The following is a 19,499-nucleotide window of genomic DNA, read 5'->3' as shown; positions in this document are numbered from 1 at the left end:
CCACCTTGTTATCTAGAGATTGGACATTGGTGAGAAATATGCTAGGAAGCAGTGGATGGTGTGCTTACCTTCTGAGTCTGACCAGTAGGCCGCTCCGTCTGCCTCTCCTGCGGCGACCGCGTTGTTTTTAGGGTCGGCCTCTGGGATAAGATCGCATGTCCAGGGTGGAGGTTCGAAACAAAGGATCCGCTTCGGGAAAGACGTATTCCTGGTCGTAATGATGGTAAGTTGACATCGCTTTTATATCGCTTTTATTCCCGGCTGTATGTAATAACACTTGATGATTTTCTGGGCTAGCAATGTAAGTACATAAAAAAACAAATAACTGCGAGGCAACCATCTCTGTCGGCGCCATCTTGCAATGTCTGTTTGTCATTTACAACATTAACAATGTCTACACTGTATTTCTGATCAATTTGATGTTATTTTAATTGACAAAAAATGTAGTCATTCAAAGACAAGAACATTTCTAGGTGAACCCAACCTTTTTAACAGTAGTGTACATGTAGGTATAGGTAAAGTGACTATGCATAGATAATAAACAGAGAGTATCAGCAAAACTCTAAACACGAAAAGACAAAAACACATGCAAAATGTAAGAAAAAAGACATTGGGCTGCATCCTGCCTCTTATTTTGGTCTGGCCACAGCACCTCATCTACATCACAAGCGATGTTCTCCCTGGCTAAACAGCGGGGAAAGAATCTTCTGGAGTGACGATCCAGCCGCAGAAAGCCCCCACATCAGCTACACCACATGCATCCTCCATTGCCTGGAGAAGAGGCATGCGAGCGGGGGGAAGCCGGTCATACATCTTCATTTTGGTTTAGGAATGGGGAATATGGTGGGAGGTATAGAACAATACATTGTGGGTGGTCGATGAACCAGTTGCGGACCAGARCAGCCTGGTGGAAACTCACGTTGTCCCAGATGACAACATACCTGGGCTGCTCTGGTTCACCCCTCTGCTCGGCTGGAATGAGGATGCCATGTAGTGTGTCCAGGAATTTGATGAGAAGGGCGGTGTTATAGGGATCAAGCTTAGCATGGTGATGGAGAATGCCTTGCTGGCTAACGGCTGCGCAAATGGTGATATTCCCTCCACGCTGTCCAGGGACATTCACAATGKCACGGTGGCCAATAATGTTCCGTCCCCTTCTTTTGATAGAGTTTATCTTGGCTATCCTCAAACATTTGCCTAGCTGATGGGTCCAATTTGATCCTCTTGTTTTGATGTGTTTTGACTGATGTCATGTCTATGCTAATAAGGCAAACATGTGGTAGCTAACCAACAACTATAACAATGTATTTGAGAGACAGGCGCTCATTTTGCAAATGTATTTATGTTTTCAATAAACATTTGGAGACTAAATATAGTTTACATGTTGTCAAAAGTCTAAGCCAACCCCGTCTGTTTTGCCCCATTGTTGCGCATACATCGGTTTTGTTGCTAAATAACCAACCCTTCTAGAGCAACTCTGCAAAAAATGTATGACTGGGTCTGTAGCAACATGTAGCAAAATAACTAACAACCACATTTTTGTCCAGACTATATCTTCTGGTGGAAGGTGGTGGTACTTATCAAAATAACATTTTAATAAAAATATGTACACAGTAAAACATTTCATGTGGTTTTTACAGTAAATCTCTGGCAGCACAGCAGCCAGTAGGTTACTGTAAATTTACAGTAGAATACTGGCAGCACAGAAGCCAGTAAAGTACTGTAGATTTACAGGACCTTTACTGAAACACAAATATACAGCATATAACTGTAACACCTGACTACAGAAACTGCTGTATTTCAAAAATGTACAGTGCATTACTGGAAGTACAGTGGTTAGTATACTGTTACAGATTTACAGTGCAGGCAGCGAATGCCAACTATGGGTAATATTTCTGTTACATGTATTTGATATCGGTATTTCAATACGTTCAATGTCCATTTTGTATTTCACTGGCCTGAAGTACAATTCATGTATTTTGTAACAGCTTAATAAGAATACATATATTTTGTATTTTCTAATACAAAACAAACTTGCAAGTAGCCCGCTTAACTACAACATCATTCTCGGTAACAGTAAAAAATGTACTTGCTATGACTGTTATATGTTCTTGTTTATCTACCTTAGTTTAATGCACTGACTGGAAGTCACTCTGAACAAGAGCATCTGCTAAATGGCCAAAATGTAAAAGTTTAAATTAACACTTGCAAACCACACTACTGGGTACTATTTTAATGGGTGCCGCCCCCCAAACAAGGCCAAATTTGGTCAAAATGCAAATAGTTTGAGGGCAGAGCTGATTAGAATAATACCCAGCAGTGTGCTTTGCAAGTGTTCATTTTTACATTTACATTTTGGTCATTTAAGCAGATGCTCTTGTCCAGAGCGACTTACAGTCAGTGCATTAAACTAAGGTTGATAAACAAAAAGTCACCGTCATAGCAAGTAAAACGTTTCTGTAACCGTTATTGAGAATGTTGTTGTAGTTAATAATACGTTGGACTTCAAGGTGTTTTATTTTCGTAACAAAATACTTTTTTTATGTAGTTTTGCCAAGTATGTTAATGTGATATTCACAGTGACTTGCTGCCATCTTCCTGTAAGTTGCTGTAGTATATGAGCAGTGATACAGTACAACACTGTAAAATCAGCCTAATTTACTGTAAGTAAGTAAATGCCACTGTGATCATAATGTCATAACTGTAATTACATGGCTTTGGTGCAAGGAGGTTGGCTGCTAAATATGTGTAGATTAGAGCATATTTGGTGTTTCATATCACTTGCACTTTCAGAGGCCTAAACAAAGGTTTACAATCTGGCTGTGATTATAGGGGAAAGAAAACATGCCAAAACGGACTTGTCAAAACACTCACCCGGGTAAAGGTTCAAGACTTGCTACCACTTTCATCTGTCCCCAACATACATTAAATTGTTTWTTTTTATTTGGTTTTTATTTTCCATTTAACCTTTATTTAACTAGGCATGTCATTTAACAAATTCTTATTTACAATGACGGCCTATCAAAAGGCAAAAGCCCTCCTGTGGGAACGGGGCCTGGGATACAATAGAAATAGAGGAGAAAACACACATCACAACAAGAGAGACAACACAACACCACATAAAGAGAGACCTAAGACAACAACATAGCAAGGCAGCAACACATGACAACACAGCATGGTAGCAACACAACATAACAACAACATGGTAACAACACAACATGGTAGCAGCACCAAACATGGTACAAACATTATTGGGCACAGACAACAGCACAAAGGTTAAGAAGGTAGAGACAACAATACATCATACAAAGCAGCCACAACTGTCGGTAAGAGTGTCCATGATTGAGTCTTTGAATGAAGAGATTAAGATAAAACTGTCCAGTTTGAGTGTTTGTTGCAGCTCGTTCCAGTCGCTAGCTGCTGCGAACTGAAAAGAGGAGCGACCCAGGGATGTGCGTGCTTTGGGGACATTTAACAGAATGTGCCTGGCAGAACGGGTGTTGTATGTGGAGGATGAGGGCTGCAGTAGGTATCTCAGATAAGGGGGAGTGAGGCCTAAGAGGGTTTTATAAATAAGCATCAACCAGTGGGTCTTGGGACGGGTATACAGAGATGACCATTTTACAGAGGAGTATAGAGTGCAGTGATGTGTCCTATAAGGAGCATTGGTGGCAAATCTGTTGGCCGAATGGTAAAGAACATCTAGCCGCTCGAGAGCACCCTTACCTGCCAATCTATACATTATGTCTCCGTAATCTAGGATGGGTAGGATGATCATCTGAATCAGGGTTAGTTTGGCAGCAGGGGTGAAAGAGGAGCGATTACGATAGAGGAAACCAAGTCTAGATTTAACTTTAGCCTGCAACTTTGATATGTGCTGAGAGAAGGACAGTGTRAGAGAATGCTGTACTCCACAGAATACAGTACCATACTGTATTTTTGGAATCTAAAAACCTTGTTATATAAATCTACAATAACTTACTGGCTACTGTGTCTAGCCATACTCCCAAGTACTCCAAAGTTAGGGCACTACTACCACATGTCAGTTCAATTTGTATAGCATTCTCACTAACAAGTGCAACAAATATAGCCACGTACAAGGCATGCCTCGGAAAATATGTTCATGAGCCAACGATTCTTTCCCTCCCACAACATTTTTCCACAAGGCACCWTAACTTACAGAACGCTGCAGTAAATATACAGCAAAACGGTACTTTATTGTTAAATGATGTTGTAATAAAGTTAGAGCAATTGCTAACAATGAATATGGAATTATATTTTACAGCATACAAATTCTATTTTTTTGCACTTGCAGGCCCTTAAGAAAGGCTTCTAAGCTGACAGTGACTACTCGGCAAACAGATCAAAAGAACTGGGCAAAACTTTTGACACTTACTGCCGCTTTGATCGGTCTCCTATACAGTACACCATACAACATTAGATAACTGCTACCACATTTCAGTTAAATTGGTACATCACTCTCACTAAGAGGTGCACCAAGTATAGCCTCTTACAAGGGACACCTCAAAATATGTTAATGAGCCATAAACAACAATACCATGCACCCACTAGTATTCAAAAGGTTTATGGCACTCCAAAAATGGTACTTTAGTCTGTAGTGGTACTGAATTATAGTAAATAAGTGGCAGCACAGTAGCCAGTAAGTTATTGTAGATTTATATAACAAGGTTTTTAGATTCCAAAAATACAGTATGGGACTGTATTCTGTGGAGTACAGCATTCTCTCAATTTTTATTTMACCTTTATTTTAACAGGGAAAACATATTGAGACCTAGATCTCTTTTACAGAGGTGCTCTGTATACACAACATAACTATAGACGTTATACCCAGACATATACACATTAATGTACAGAAATACAGTCATGCGAAGCACAAAATGTGACTCACCACCTGGATTCGGTATTATGTAGCCRAACTCACTTTTGAGAAAATGGCCTTTGATTGTTTTGGTATCTAGTGATCTAGTATCTTAGCTAGCTAACATTAGGCTCTAACTAGAAAAGCAAACGGCTCTGGGAAACGAATAACGTAAACTCACCCCATTCAGTACAAATGTGTGCAAACGCAACATTCAAACGAGGCTACAAAGAAAACTAATGGGACTGTAGTGACTGTGTTGACTTCAAAATCGGGGGTGTGAACTAGGTTTCTATTCAAGTGTTGATCGACATGGTAATGGCTCTATAGTATTGGAGAAAAGTTGAAAAAACTGACCCTCCGTTACATCGTTACATCGTTACATCGTGACGTGTCATGCCGTGTCATGCCGTAACGTTATGCGTATAAAGCAACTATTTCTGTCTTACAATCTCTCTCCACCAGGTGTAGCACTTCTCTCATCCTTTAAAAACAAGAAATGAACAGTGGGGGTAAGGGGGCATGTTGTTCATCTGAAACATCCTTACGAGAGTTTGAAAACATGTATTTAGTTTCCCCTGTATACGCACAAGTTTTAAATCAGCAAGGGGTTCCTGCATAGCTATAAAATGTGACTGTAGTTTTGACACCGCTAAATCAACTGTCGGGGCAATAGTATGCATCCCAAAATTGACTCCTGTGGTACACCTTTATGTACATCGAGCAATTCTCGCTTAACCTCATCAATCACAATGGCCCGACTTCTGTCACTAAGATAAAACAGATGGAACAAATATAGCCCCTTACAAGGCACGCCTCAAAATATGTTAATGAGCCAGAGAGTCTTTCTCCGCCCACCACATTTTCCCACAATGCGCCATCATTCACAGTATGCTGCTGTAAATATACAGCAAAACAGGTAATACAGTACTTTATTGTAAAATGGTATTGTAAAATTAAAGCAATTTCTGTCATTTTACAGCAGTGTTGCGGAATGCCATTGAGCCCCCCATATTACTGTACTGTCATATAGAATAACAGTAGCTAACTGTAAATGTTTTGCTGTAAATTTACATCAATTTGTTAACSTAATTCATTGTTTTTTAATATGTTGGTAACAGTTTTATGAAGGCAATAAGGCACGTGAGGCAGTGCTGTATCATGAATACAGTCACAAGTAAATTAATTGGCTGACTGGCCCTCCGCTATCGTGTTGGACCAAACAACGCCATTTACCTGTGACTGTATTCAGAAAACCATCATGGGGGAAGTTAGGTACTATGGTAAATGTATTCATTTTATGCAAATGTATGCACATTTAAATAATTTTATAGTTCAAAAACGATTTATTTATTTAATTGTATTTAATTGACTTTTTTACAGTTGATCTAGTGTCTGTAGCTTAAACGGTTATAGAGCTGTACCATTTTGAAAACCAACCGCTATAGGCTGCCATTGACAGCTATGTTGTTTTATGCATTTTCAAATAGTTATAATGCACGGTAATAATGTTTAGTGTCAGGACTTTCCTGAAATCAGACTTTCCTGAAAAAAACATGGAACTTAATACAAAAACTGTTTTTGTATTAAGTGAAATAATAGCTTTTGTCTAAAGCCAAAGAATCCAGGAAATTCTAAAGCTAATTTGAGTTACTAGAATACTGTAGCTTTATTGATCTACTGTTCTTCAACAACAGATGTACTCACATTGGATGGGTTGATTAGGATTCAAACCTTCTCTCAATCAGCCTAATACATACTCTTACATGCATCTTAAAGTTGATTGCCAAACGCCATATAAAGTCCAAAAAAGAAGAAGAAGACTGAAGGAGGAGYGATTACTAGAAACTGACTAGATTTATTATTTTATCTGTGGATTAATTGTCAGAGTAGAGGACCTTGTGCATTTCAGGTAAAATAACAACGCAATGTTTATATCCCATGACAAATCAGCTAGCAAAAGCAAGCTAGCTAGTTAAATTGCCATACATGTTTAATGCTTTTCGACCTGTCCCCAAATGAATATATTTGGTTCAGAGCTCGTTTTGACATTTCAACCTGCATGTCATGATCACATCTGGTGTGGATGGACAAAATCAACATTTGTGCGATGGCGCATGCGGACGCACGCACGTGCCCCGGGTCTAGTCAGTAGAGTTACACCATTAAGGTACTTGGTAATGTGAACGTGTTTTTTCATCCCATTCCACTCATTTAAATGTTACTGGGAGGTAAGTTTCAAACGGCTTTACTATATACGTATATCAGTTAGGCCGAGTTAAACCCACCATTATCTGTTGGGTCCCATTTCTCACCACCCCCCCCCCCCCCCCCTCTTTCTATCCTACTCTCTGTTTCCCCCTGATGAAGCAGAATGAAAAGATGAATCAGATGAACCTGTTCTCCAAGCAGATCGACAATAAGGAGCCGGTGAAGGGCGGCCTCATGTCCTACACCCTGACTGACCTGAAGATCCCCGTCTCCTATGAGATCCGCCTGGCCCCCATCACCACCTACAGCACAGGAGACTATGTCAGTCGCACCATCAAGTACTCAGAGCGTGAGTAGTGCCCGGTGACTGGCTTGCACCTGGAGCCAAAATGGACASTCTTTAGTTAGTGTCTAATGATAATAATAACTCATCCGTAGCTGGCCAAGCAGGGTTGGGTTCAATAGCATTTTAATTACAGTCAATTCAGAAAGTAAACCAACTTCTAATTCCAAATATTCCTATTTGAAAAGCATTTAATTTGAATTTCATTATACTTCCTGAATTGACTGGAATTGAAATGGAATTGACCCCGACCCTGTGGCCAAGTAGGCCCTTTTTGTTATGTTAATTTAGGCAATTATTTAAATACATTTAAATACATTTTAAAATGTGTGCTACTACCTGTCCAAAATTGTAATCAGTAACGTAACTTTTGGATTACCCAAACTCAGTAACGTAATCTGATTACATTCAGTTACTTTTAGATGACTTTCCCCTTAAGAGGCATTAGAAGAAGACAAAAAATGTATGTTATTAATTGAACCACATCTATTGCAGTTGAAATCAACATTAAAGTTTACATAGCTGGCCATATATGGATGTTACATTTTACTTTATGGGTTGGCTATGTAGGCTTCTTCTAACCCATTGCTTTCTACTACATATAATAATACAATTAAATGATATCTTTACATTGAAAACCAAACTATCAGAATTACAGTCATTCCAATTAATGTTATACCCCTTGATCTTCAAGAATAGGACTTGGAAACATGGAAGTATAGATTAGCCAAAAATCTCACATTTGGACTCATCAGACCAAAGGACAGATTTCCACCGGCGTAATCTTCATTGCTTGTGTTTATTGGCCCAAGCAAGTCTCTTATTATTATTTTTGGAGTCCTTTAGTAGTGGTTTCTTTGCATCAATTCAACCATGAAGGCCTGATTCACGCAGTCTCCTCTGAACAGTTGATGTTGAGATGTGTCTGTTGCTTGAACTCTGTGAAGAATTTATTTGGGCTGCAATTTCTGAGGCTAGTAACTGTAATGAATTTATCCTCTCAGAGGTAACTGGGTCTTCCTTTCCTGTGGCTGTCATCATGAGAGCCAGTTTCATCATAGCGCTTGATGGTTTTTGCGACTGCACTTGAACATTTTTTCAAAGTTATTGACATTTTCCGGATTGATTGACCTTCATGTCTTAAAGTAATGATGGACTGTCGTTTCTCTTTGCTTAATTGAGGTGTTTTTTTTAACTATAATATGGACTTGGTCTTTTACCAAATAGTGCTATCTTCTGTACAAGTGATTGGCTAAAACGCATTAAGAAGGAAAGAAATTCCACTAACTTTTAACAAGGCACACCTGTTAATTGAAATGCATTCCAATTGACTACCTCGTGAAGCTGGTTGAGAGAATGCCAAGAGTGTGCAAAGATGTCATCTAGCCAAAGGGTGGCTACTATGAAGAATCTCAAATATAAACACTTTTTTGGTTACTACATGATTCCATATGTGTTATTTTATAGTTTTGAGGTTTGAAAACCAATGATGGATAGGAAGCTTAAACTTTTTGAATTCAACCATTATTGGGTTCAAATACGCATTTAGATTTGTGAACAACCATCCACAACAACCACAATGCGTAAGGTGCAAATAGCTAAATGTAATTCACATTAAAGCGCTATGTAGATATCAATAATAAGTGATATCTGTATCGCTGTAGACTACATCACTGCTGTCATCCTTAACTCCAAGTGTTTATTCAAACTGGATAATCTTTGGATGCCAACAGCAGTCGCACCATTGAAAGACAGCTTGGACTGTAACCTACAAAAGCCTATTCCTGCTCTTTTCCAGCGATCCATCAAACACATTTGGTGTGTCATCATAGTGGTCTCTGACTTGTGGTCAGACTCTCTCAGGTGGAACAAACATAAACTTGCGCCTTTTTTCAATGCCTTTTTTCAATGCTTGAATGTCATTGAGAAAACAGAGAAGTGTCAAATATTTTTTCCCGTAAACATCCTTTCTGATATTAAAAGTAATCATCTAGGTAATCATCTAGTTTTTCAAAAGTATCTGTAATCTGATTACAATATTTTTGCTGGTAATTTAATGGATTAGAGTTACCATTTTTTTGTAAGTGGCGTTATTACAGTGGCGAGAGAACAAGTATTTGATACACTGCCGATTTTGCAAGTTTTCCTACTTACAAAGCATGTAGAGCGTCTGTAATTTTGTAATCATAGGTACACTTCAACTGGTGAAGACGGAATCTAAAACAAAAATCCAGAAAATCACATTGTATGACTTTTTTAAGTAATTAATTTGCATTTTATTGCATGACATAAGTATTTGGACAGCCTACCAACCATGTAAGAATTCCGGCCTCTCACAGACCTGTTAGTTTTTCTTTCAGAAGCCCTCCGTTCTTCACTCATTTACCCTGTATTAACTGCACCTGTTGAACTCGTTTACCTGTATAAAAAGACACCTGTCCACACACTCAATTCAAACAGACTCCAACCTCTCCACAATGACCAAGACCAGAGAGCTTGTGTAAGGACATCAGGGATACAATTGTAGACCTGCACAAGCTGGGATGGGCTACAGGACAATAGGCAAGCAGCTTGGTGAGAAGCCAACCAACCTGTTGGCGCAATTATTAGAAAATGGAAGAAGTTCGACAAGATGACGGTCAATCACCCTCGGTCCTGGTGGCTCCATGCAAGATCTCACCTCGTGCGGGCATCACATGATCATGAGGAAGGTGAGGGATCAGCCCAGAACTACACGGCAGGACCTGGTCAAGTGACCTGAAGGAGAGCTGGGACCACAGTCTACAAAGAAAACCATTCGTACACACACCATCCGTCATGGATTAAAATCCTGCAGCGCACGCAAAGATCCCCTGCTTCAAGCCAGCGCAGTCCAGCCCGTCTGAAGGGCCAATCGACCATCTGTAATCCAGAGGGAGGAATGGAGAAAGCAAGGTTCACTGTGGGTTCTGATGATGAGACAAAAACAAATAGCGAGCTTTTTGGTCTAAACTCCACTCGCCGTGCGTGTTGGAGGAAGAAAGAGGAGTGAGTACAACCCTCCCAGAAGAACACCGATCCCAACCGTGAGAGCATGGAGAAGGTGGAAACATCATTCTTTGGGATGCCTTTTCTGCAAAGGGGACAGGACGACTGCACCGTATTGAGGAGGAGGATGGATGGGGCCATGTATCGCCGAGATCTTGGCCAACGAACCTCCTGTTCCCTCAGTCAAGAGCATGAAGATGGGTCGTGCTGGTTCTTTCCAGGCATTGACAACACCCGAAAACACAACAGCCGGGCAACTAAGGAGTGGCTCCCGTAGAAGCATCTCAAGGTCCTGGAGTGGCCTTAGCCAGTTCTCCAGACCTGAACCCAATAGACAATCTTTGGAGGGAGCTGAAAGTCCGTATTGCCAGCGAGCAGCGCCACGAAACCTGAAGGATCTGGAGAAGGTCTGTTATGGAGGAGTGGGGCAAAATCCCTGCTGCAGTGTGTGCAAACCTGGTCAAGAACTACAGGAAACGTATGATCTCTGTAATTGCACCACAAAGGTTTTCTGTACCAAATATTAAGTTCTGCTTTCTGATGTATCAAATACTTATGTCATGCATAAAATGCAAATTTTTATAAAAATCATACAATGTGATTTTCTGGATTTTTGTTTTAGATTCTGTCTCTCACAGTTGAAGTGTACCCTATGATAAAAATTACAGACCGTCTACATGCTTTTAAGTAGGAAAACCTGCAAAATCGGCAGTGTATCAAAATACTTGTTCTCCCACTGTAGTACTGTCAGATTACATGTAATCCGTAACTCTCCAAACCCCGGCTACTACAAAGTTGTATGAAAGTGTTTATTGTGGTAATCAATGTGTATTTCCTCTTTTACAGCCTACAAATACCCAAGACCTCAGGTAAGAGTGCCTAAAAAAAATTAGGAGAGGCATGTACTTCGCCGAGTGGGATGTAAATTGTATAGATTGTTTCTATTATAACAACATCGTGAAAGGTGAACAGGGAGATACAGGCTTCTTCCCAATGAAACCCAATTCCCCCATTAGGTGCACTAAGGCTGACTTTGTGTGCGGGCTGATTTGTGTTGTGTGTGTGTGTGGTGTGTGTGGTGTTGTGTGTGTGTGTGTGCTGATGTGGTGTGGGTGTGTGTGGTGTGTGTGTGGTGTACTAGTCTGTTCTTGACTTTACTTTCATTAATCTGATGACTTATTTATTTAATCCACTAACTATGTTTAATTGTTACCCAATTAAATTAATAATGTAACAATTTGGGGCACCACAGAAGAGGCTGTTTAAAGAGTTACCATCTCCCAAATTAAACTCTATAAGGTATATATATATTACATCGATAAACAGTCATCCTATTAATCATTACCTCTTATCATATCATCATTCTGAACAGACGTTACCTCATGCATCTGCAAAAACCCCAGCCTTACTCATGATTCAGTACTACACAAATTGGTTTAATTATTTATTTACTAGCTAACTAATAACAGGATAAYGTACACACTTAATACATGAGACAAAGGTCCCTAGCGGACTGACACAATATGGCATTTTACCCAATGAGAGAGAAAGAGGGAGAGAGAGAAAGACACTTATCGTCTATACATTCTATAACTATTCTCCCATTAATCACATGCTTTGCACACGAACCGCGGCCCGTTTGGAATAAGAAATCATGAATTTATTTACGTGTGGTTGTCTTTGTCCATCGTGTAGTCCTGAAGAGTTCACAGAGTTCACTCTTCCATTCGCTCCTGAAGCTGCTCATTTGAAGATAAGCCAGCCGTGCCGATGGTTCCACTGGGGTGATGAGAGTAGCGTACGGTGATTTGAGACTCGTAGTAGGATGGGATGGTTTGAAGATTTGGCTCAGGACAGATAATCAGCTGTACCAGTGATTGTCTGAGAGGGAGTTTGTCGCCTCTCCCTCCTCATGTTGATTATTCAGGGTTCAGGATTCAGACCACTATGGACATGAGCTGCAGCTCTTAATTTCTCTGGTCTAAAGAAAGGTGAGTTTATTTCTTCACCTCGTGTTGAGGTTCAAAGTTTCAACCATTTCAAACATGTAGCCTTACGTTTCCTGGTCTAAAGGTTGATCCTTTATGCACTCTTGGTCAAAAGGGGCGTTCCGTCATGCTTACAAGCTCTCTGACCTCACTTCGGGCGTGGTTACTTACTTGTACAAAGTATTATCAAAAACAATTATCTTATTAGAAAACTTAAATCACATTCCAATCTTAACAAATATACTTTCATCATTTTTCTTATTAATGCACAACATATTGGATGAAAACTTGACAGTGAAAGAGGATATACAGTTGAAGTCGGAAGTTTACATACACCTTAGCCAAATACATTTAAACTCAGTTTTTATCAATTCCTGACATTTAATCCAAGTAAAAATTCCCTGTCTTAGTTCAGTTAGGATCACAACTTTCTTTAAGAATGTGAAATGTTAGAATAATAGTAGAGAGAATGATTTATTTCAGCTTTTATTTCTTTCATCACATKTCCAGTGGGTCAGAAGTTTACATACACTCAATTAGTAGCATTGCCTTTAAATTGTTTAACCTGGGTCAAACGTTTTGGGTAGCCTTCCACAAGCTTCCCACAATAATTTGGGTGAATTTTGGCCCATTCCTCCTGACAAAGCTGGTGTAACTGAGTCAGGTTTGTAGGCCTCCTTGCTCACACACACTTTTTCAGTTCTGCCCACACATTTTCTATGGGATGGAGGTCAGGGCTTTGTGATGGCCACTCCAATACCTTGACATTGTTGTCCTTAAGACATTTTGCCACAACTTTGGAAGAATGCTTGAGGTCATTGTCCGTTTTGAAGACCCATTTGCGACCAAGCATTAACTTCCTGACTGATGTTTTGAGATGTTGCTTCAATATATCCACATAATTTTCATTTCCTCATGATGCCATCTATTTTGTGAAGTGCACCAGGCCCTCCTGCAGCAAGGCACCCCCACAACATGATGCTGCCACCCCCGTGCTTCACGGTTGGGATGGTGTTCTTCAGCTTGCAAGGCTCCCYCTTTTTCCTCCAAACATAATGATGGTCATTATGGTAAAACAGTTCTATTTTTGTTTCATCAGACCAGAGGACATTTCTCCAAAAAGTATGATCTTTGTCCTCATGTGCAGCTGCAAACCATAGTCTGTCTTTTTTATGTTGGTTTTTGGAGCAGTGGCTTCTTCCTTGCTGAGCGGCCTTTCAGGTTATGTCGATATAGGACTCATTTTACTATGGATATTGATAATTTTGTACCTGTTTCCTCCAGCATCTTCACAAGGTCCTTTGCTGTTGTTTTGGGATTGATTTGCACTTTTTGCACCAAAGTATGTTCATCTCTAGGAGACAGAACGCATCTCCTTCCTGAGTGGTATGATGGCTGTGTGGTCCCATGGTGTTTATACTTGCGTACTATTGTTTGTACAGATTAACGTAGTACCTTCATGCATTTAGAAATTGCTCTCAAGGATGAACCAGAGTTGTGGAGGTCTACAATTTTTTTCTGATGTCTTGGCTGATTTCTTTTGATTTTCCCATGATGTCAAGCAAAGCGGCACTGAGTTTGAAGGTAGGCCTGGAAATACATCCACAGGTACACCTCCAATTGACTCAAATTATGTCAATTAGCCTATCAGAAGCTTCTAAACCCATGACATAATTTTCTGGAATTTTCCAAGCTGTTTAACTTCTCTGGGATATGTGGGACGCTAACGTCCCACTTGGCCAAAAGCCAGTAAAAATGCAGAGCGCCAAATTCAAATGAATGRCTATAAAATCAAACTTTCATGAAATTCACATGCAATACACTAAATTAAAGCTACACTTCTAAACCAGCCAACATGTCAGATTTCAAATAGGCTTTTCGGCGAAAGCAAACGATGCTATTATCTGTGGATAGCACCATAGTAAACAAAGAGAGAGAAGCATATTTCAACCCTGCAGGCGCGACACAAAATGCAGAAATTAAAATATAATTCATGCCTTACCTTTGAAGAGCTTCTGTTGTTGGCACTCCTATATGTCCCATAAACATCACAAATGGTCCTTTTGTTCGATTAATTCCGTCTATATATATCCAAAATGTCAATTTATTTGGCGCGTTTGATCCAGAAAAACACTGGTTCCAACTTGTGCAACGTGACTACAAAATATCTCAAAAGTTACCTGTAAACTTTGCCAAAACATTTCAAACTACTTTTGTAATACAACTTTAGGTATTTTTTTTACGTAAATAATCGATCAAATTGAAGACGGGATGATCTGTGTTCAATACAGGATTAAAACAAACTGTAGCTAGCTTTCTGGTCACGCGCCTCTATCTAACAGTACACTTCAAGTTACCCTCGTTCTGGATGGCCGTACTTCTTCATTACACAAAGGAGAAAACCTCAACCAATTTCTAAAGACTGTTGACATCCAGTGGAAGTGGTAGGAACTGCAAGAAGGTCAATTAGAAATCTGGATTCCCAATGAAAACTCATTGAAAAGAGTGAYCTCAAAAAATAAATCTGAATGGTTTGTCCGCGGGGTTTCACTAAATTAGTTCTGTTATACTCACAGACATGATTCACACAGTTTTAGAAACTTYAGAGTGTTTTCTATCCAAATCTACTAATAATATGCATATCTTATCTTCTGGGGATGAGTAGCTGGCAGTTGAATTTGGGTATGCTTTTCATCCAAACGTGAAAATGCTGCCCCCTATCCTAGAGAAGGCACAGTCAACTTAGTGTATGTAAACTTCTGACCAACTGGAATTGTGATTCCGTGAATTATACGTGTTTGAAAAACAATTGTTGGAAAAATTACTTGTGTCATGCACAAAGTAGATGTCCTAACCGACTTGCCAAAACTATAGTTTGTTAACAAGACATTTGTGGATTGGTTGAAAAACAAGTTTTAATGATTCCAACCTAAGTGTATGTAAACTTCCGACTTCAACTGTACCTTTCAAGTTACAGTATTTCATCCATACAGTTTTTAATGACATCACAAAATGAAAAACAATATTACATTCATATTGTTATGTTAGAAATATTATTACATTATTCACTTTTTGGATGTTAGAGTTTTGGGTGGGAACAGACATTCCTTTGGTTGATACTAAAGTTAAAGAGAGAGTCCTCTCCTGCTTAATTTACAACCAAATGTGAGCTTTCAACCCGGCAGTTCCCTCCTCCCCCCTTTGCAGGTGGGAGAGGGTCTGGTTACTGTCAGCCGTTGCCAAGCTGATCTGACCCATTGTGATCCTCACAGGACAGTCATGACAGTAGTTTTCCACAACACAGTGGATTCATGTGATGGGTTGAAATTGATGTGATTGTTGTTGTTGGTAGCAACTGTGTGGATAGTTGGAGGATTGTTTTTCATTAGTTTGTGTGATTGAGTTGAAACAGACAGCGAATTATTGTTGAAATGCTAGGAGCTGATTCCCATGTGATTAACTAGTCATTTTTAAACTTCAAACTGTCTCTCCTAAGTTCTTTTTCTGTTAGTCTCTCCCGCCCTGGCTTTCCCTACTATATCTCGCTTTCATTTTTTCTTTCATACTCTCCCTCTCTCTCAGTTCTGTGTCTTGATAATGTGTCCCTCTTTTTTCTCACTTCTTCTCTCTGTKATCCCTCACTCTTCCCTCTTCCTCTCTCTGTGATCCCTCACTCCTTCCTCTTTTGTCTCTCTTCTTCTCTCTGTGATCCCTCACTCTTCCCTATTTTTCGTCTCTCAATGTCATTGCTCATTATCTCTGAATCACAATTTTTATAACGCCTTCTTTCTTCACATTTCTTTTTCTGATAGACCATGTCTGTGGCTTTGAGGACAAGCACATCTGCGGTTTCTCCCAGGACCGGGGCGACAATTTTGATTGGACAAGACAGAACCACCTGACCCAGAACCCCAAGCGTTCATCCAACACCGGCCCAGAGATGGACAGGAGTGGCACCAAAGAAGGTAGACTACACTCTTAGATGTAAAGGAGCCTGGAATAACCTTTTGAGGTTCTAAAAATTGCCACAAAGGTTTCTCGAGAAACTCCTCTTAACATTTTCTTCGAGGAACTCCTGTGACATGATGCATATCTTTTCTCAAAATACGCATATACCGGGCTGCCTGTGTAAATGTTCAAACAGGAAACTTTTTGTGATGGAAGGGGGAAAACTTTTTACATTTTTAATAATATATTGTAGCAGTAGCATATCAGAAGATGTGAGGCATGGCCTAATGTCATTCCTGTTCATCATATAAAGCTTGTACACTACAAATACAAAATGTCCTTGAATGTTTATACATATTACACGTGCTAATATCATATTAGCATTGCTGATTACAAAGAGCTCCGTGACAGTCATCCAAAATGCAATGACCTCTTTATATAGTAATAAAGTGTTAGTTACTCCAACATTGGGATTTGCATAGGCCCTTGAGGAACTGACACACGCCTTTAAGCCTCATTCAAGCTACAAAACTGTTAGTGTTCAACCTTTAATGTGAAGCTTCGGAGGGGATTTTGTTGTGGGGAATCTTCAGAATGGATAAGCAACCTTTATTCTCATTTTCGAGTGTGGAGCTGCAGCATTTCTGATCTAGGATCAGGTCCCCCCTTTTATTCGTTATGGCTTAAAAGGCAATACTGATCCTAGATCAGCACTCTTCTATTAGGCACTTTGGTAATATGGGCCCAGGTTTTTTGAGCAGAAATGATCCAAAAAGGATGTAAAATCAACATATTTTTTAAACTTTGGACACAGGGCCAATGAGAATATATTAACGTAGGTGCACATTATTTCATAGCACTTACAACTGTCATACCTATTTGTGTCACACAGAATTCACAAGGATTTACAGATAAACCCACATATAAAAGGGGACCAAATCCACTGTCTCTAACCCAACCCTCTGTCTCCCCTCTACCACCCGTCCAGGTTGCTACATGTACATTGAGGCCTCTCGTCCCCGGGTACCGGGGGACACTGCCCGTCTCTTGTCCCCCCTCTACAACGTCACCGCTACCAGGGGCCCCAAGGGTTCTGGTTGTCTCCCTTACTGCATCTCTTTCTTCTACCACATGAAGGGCAAGCAGACCGGTGAGTACATAAGCAACACCGGGTCAGAAGTAAAAGTAAGTAACCTTGTCTAAGCTAGAATGTTTCTGTAGTGTGAGGCAGCTTGATGTACAAGTACACCCCCTGGACAGGACACTTGTTTTGCAGGGCCTTAAAACCTATTAGGGCTAAGTGTCCCGCTAGCGGGACAACTTCCGGTGAAACTGGAGGGTGCGCAATTCAATAAATAATCATACAAATGATGGATATTAAACATTTAGGTACATGTAAGTGTCTTATATCGGTTGAAAGCTTAAATTCTTGTTAATCTAACTGCACTGTCTGATTTACAGTAGCTATTACATCAAAAGCATGCCATGCGATTGTTTGAGGACGGCGCCCCACATCAAAATATTTTTACACTGGCACAGGTTTCATAAATTCACAAATAGCGATTAAATATTCACTTACTTTAAAAAAATCTTCAGCTGATTTGTAATCCAAAGGGTCCCAGCTATAACATGTAGTGTCATTTTGTTAAATAAAATCCTTCTTTATATCCCAAAAAGTCAGTTTAGTTGGCGCCATCGATTTGAGTAATCCACTCGTTCAACAGAAAGAGAAAGSAATCCGAAAACCTACCCCTAAACTTTATTCCAACAAGTCAAAATATGTTTCTCTTTACTCCTCAGATACCCTAAAATGTAATGAAACTATAATATTTCTTACGGAAAGAAGTATGTTCAATAGGAAACCGATTTTAGCAGGTGCGTTCTGTCTTCATGGCGCGCGCAAACACGAATTTCCAAGACTATGTCCCTGTACTAAAACTGATATTTCTTCTTCGTTTTTGAAATTACAAGCCTGAAACCTTGAACAGACTGCTGACACCCTGTGGAAGCCATAGGAATTGCATCCAGGGAGCTAATTTCTAGTATGCCCTTATACTTTCCATTGTAAAAGCATGGTCTCTAACATAGGCTAATGTGATTAGCATGAGTTTGTAAGTAACAAGAACATTTCCCAGGACATAGACATATCTGATATGGGCAGAAAGGTTAAATTCTTGTTAATCTAATGGCACTGTCCAATTTACAGTAGCTATTACAGTGAAATAACATCATGCTATTGTTTGAGGAGAGTGCACAATTATGAACTTGAAAACAAATTAATAAACCAATGAAGTACATTTGGGCAGTCTTGATACACCCTTTTTGCAATGGTTCATTGGATCGGTCTAAAACGTTGCACATACACTGCTGCCATCTAGTGGCCAACATCTAAACTGCACCTGAGCTGGAATAATACATTACGGAATTTCTCTTGCATTTCAAACAAAATGGTACCAAATTGTTTTTAAATGCATATTTTTTTTTAAATATTATCTTTTACCAGATCTAATTAATGTGTTATATTCTCCTACATTAATTTCAYATTTCCACAAACTTCAAAGTGTTTCCTTTCAAATGGTGTCAAGAATATGCATATCCTTGCTTCAGGTCCTGACCTACCGGCAGTTAGATTTGGATACATGTATGTAATTTTGGGCGAAAATTGAGAAAAAAGGTCCAAACCTTTTTTTAAGTGCAGGGTCTCGTGCCCGTGGGGACCCGGCCCAATTTAACCCCTGAGTGTACATCGACGTGCACACACACACATACATGCATGGACGCACAAGCACGCACGCAGACAGCCAGACATACTCCATACGCACGCAGCACAAACACACACATACACACAGACAAATGTTCACATTTACGTGCACACACATGCACACACACACAGGGCAGACTGGCATAGCCCTTGCTGCTGCCGTGAGACAGTCTCCCTAGCCAGGACAAAGTGGGCATGCTTACTTTATCATTGTCTTACTTAGACTGGACAGGAGACGACAATAAGCACATAAGGACATAGATAGATGGGACAAWAAGGACATAGACAGATGTCAAATACACCCTGTCAGGTGTGTCCCGGGATGCATGTGTGTGTACTCCT

At 39.9% G+C, this 19,499-nt stretch overlaps 1 protein-coding gene across 1 annotated transcript in view; it reads left to right on the top strand.

The window, feature by feature from the left end:
- The window catches only part of LOC112080438 (MAM domain-containing glycosylphosphatidylinositol anchor protein 1-like), a 333,781-nt gene that overhangs the window by 286,601 nt on the left and 27,681 nt on the right, over window positions 1-19,499 (top strand). Inside the window, exons 13-17 of the mRNA XM_070442591.1 lie at window positions 7,250-7,439; window positions 11,307-11,329; window position 12,388; window positions 16,261-16,413; window positions 17,385-17,546. Coding sequence (XP_070298692.1) covers window positions 7,250-7,439; window positions 11,307-11,329; window position 12,388; window positions 16,261-16,413; window positions 17,385-17,546 — 529 coding nt within the window. The remainder of the gene's footprint in view (window positions 1-7,249; window positions 7,440-11,306; window positions 11,330-12,387; window positions 12,389-16,260; window positions 16,414-17,384; window positions 17,547-19,499) is intronic.

This window comes from Salvelinus sp. IW2-2015, unplaced genomic scaffold (assembly GCF_002910315.2).
Source record: "Salvelinus sp. IW2-2015 unplaced genomic scaffold, ASM291031v2 Un_scaffold16326, whole genome shotgun sequence".
Classification (NCBI taxonomy): Eukaryota; Metazoa; Chordata; class Actinopteri; order Salmoniformes; family Salmonidae; genus Salvelinus; species Salvelinus sp. IW2-2015.
The sequence above is the reverse complement of the archived record's forward strand: the minus strand, read 5'-3'. Positions and strand labels throughout refer to the sequence as shown.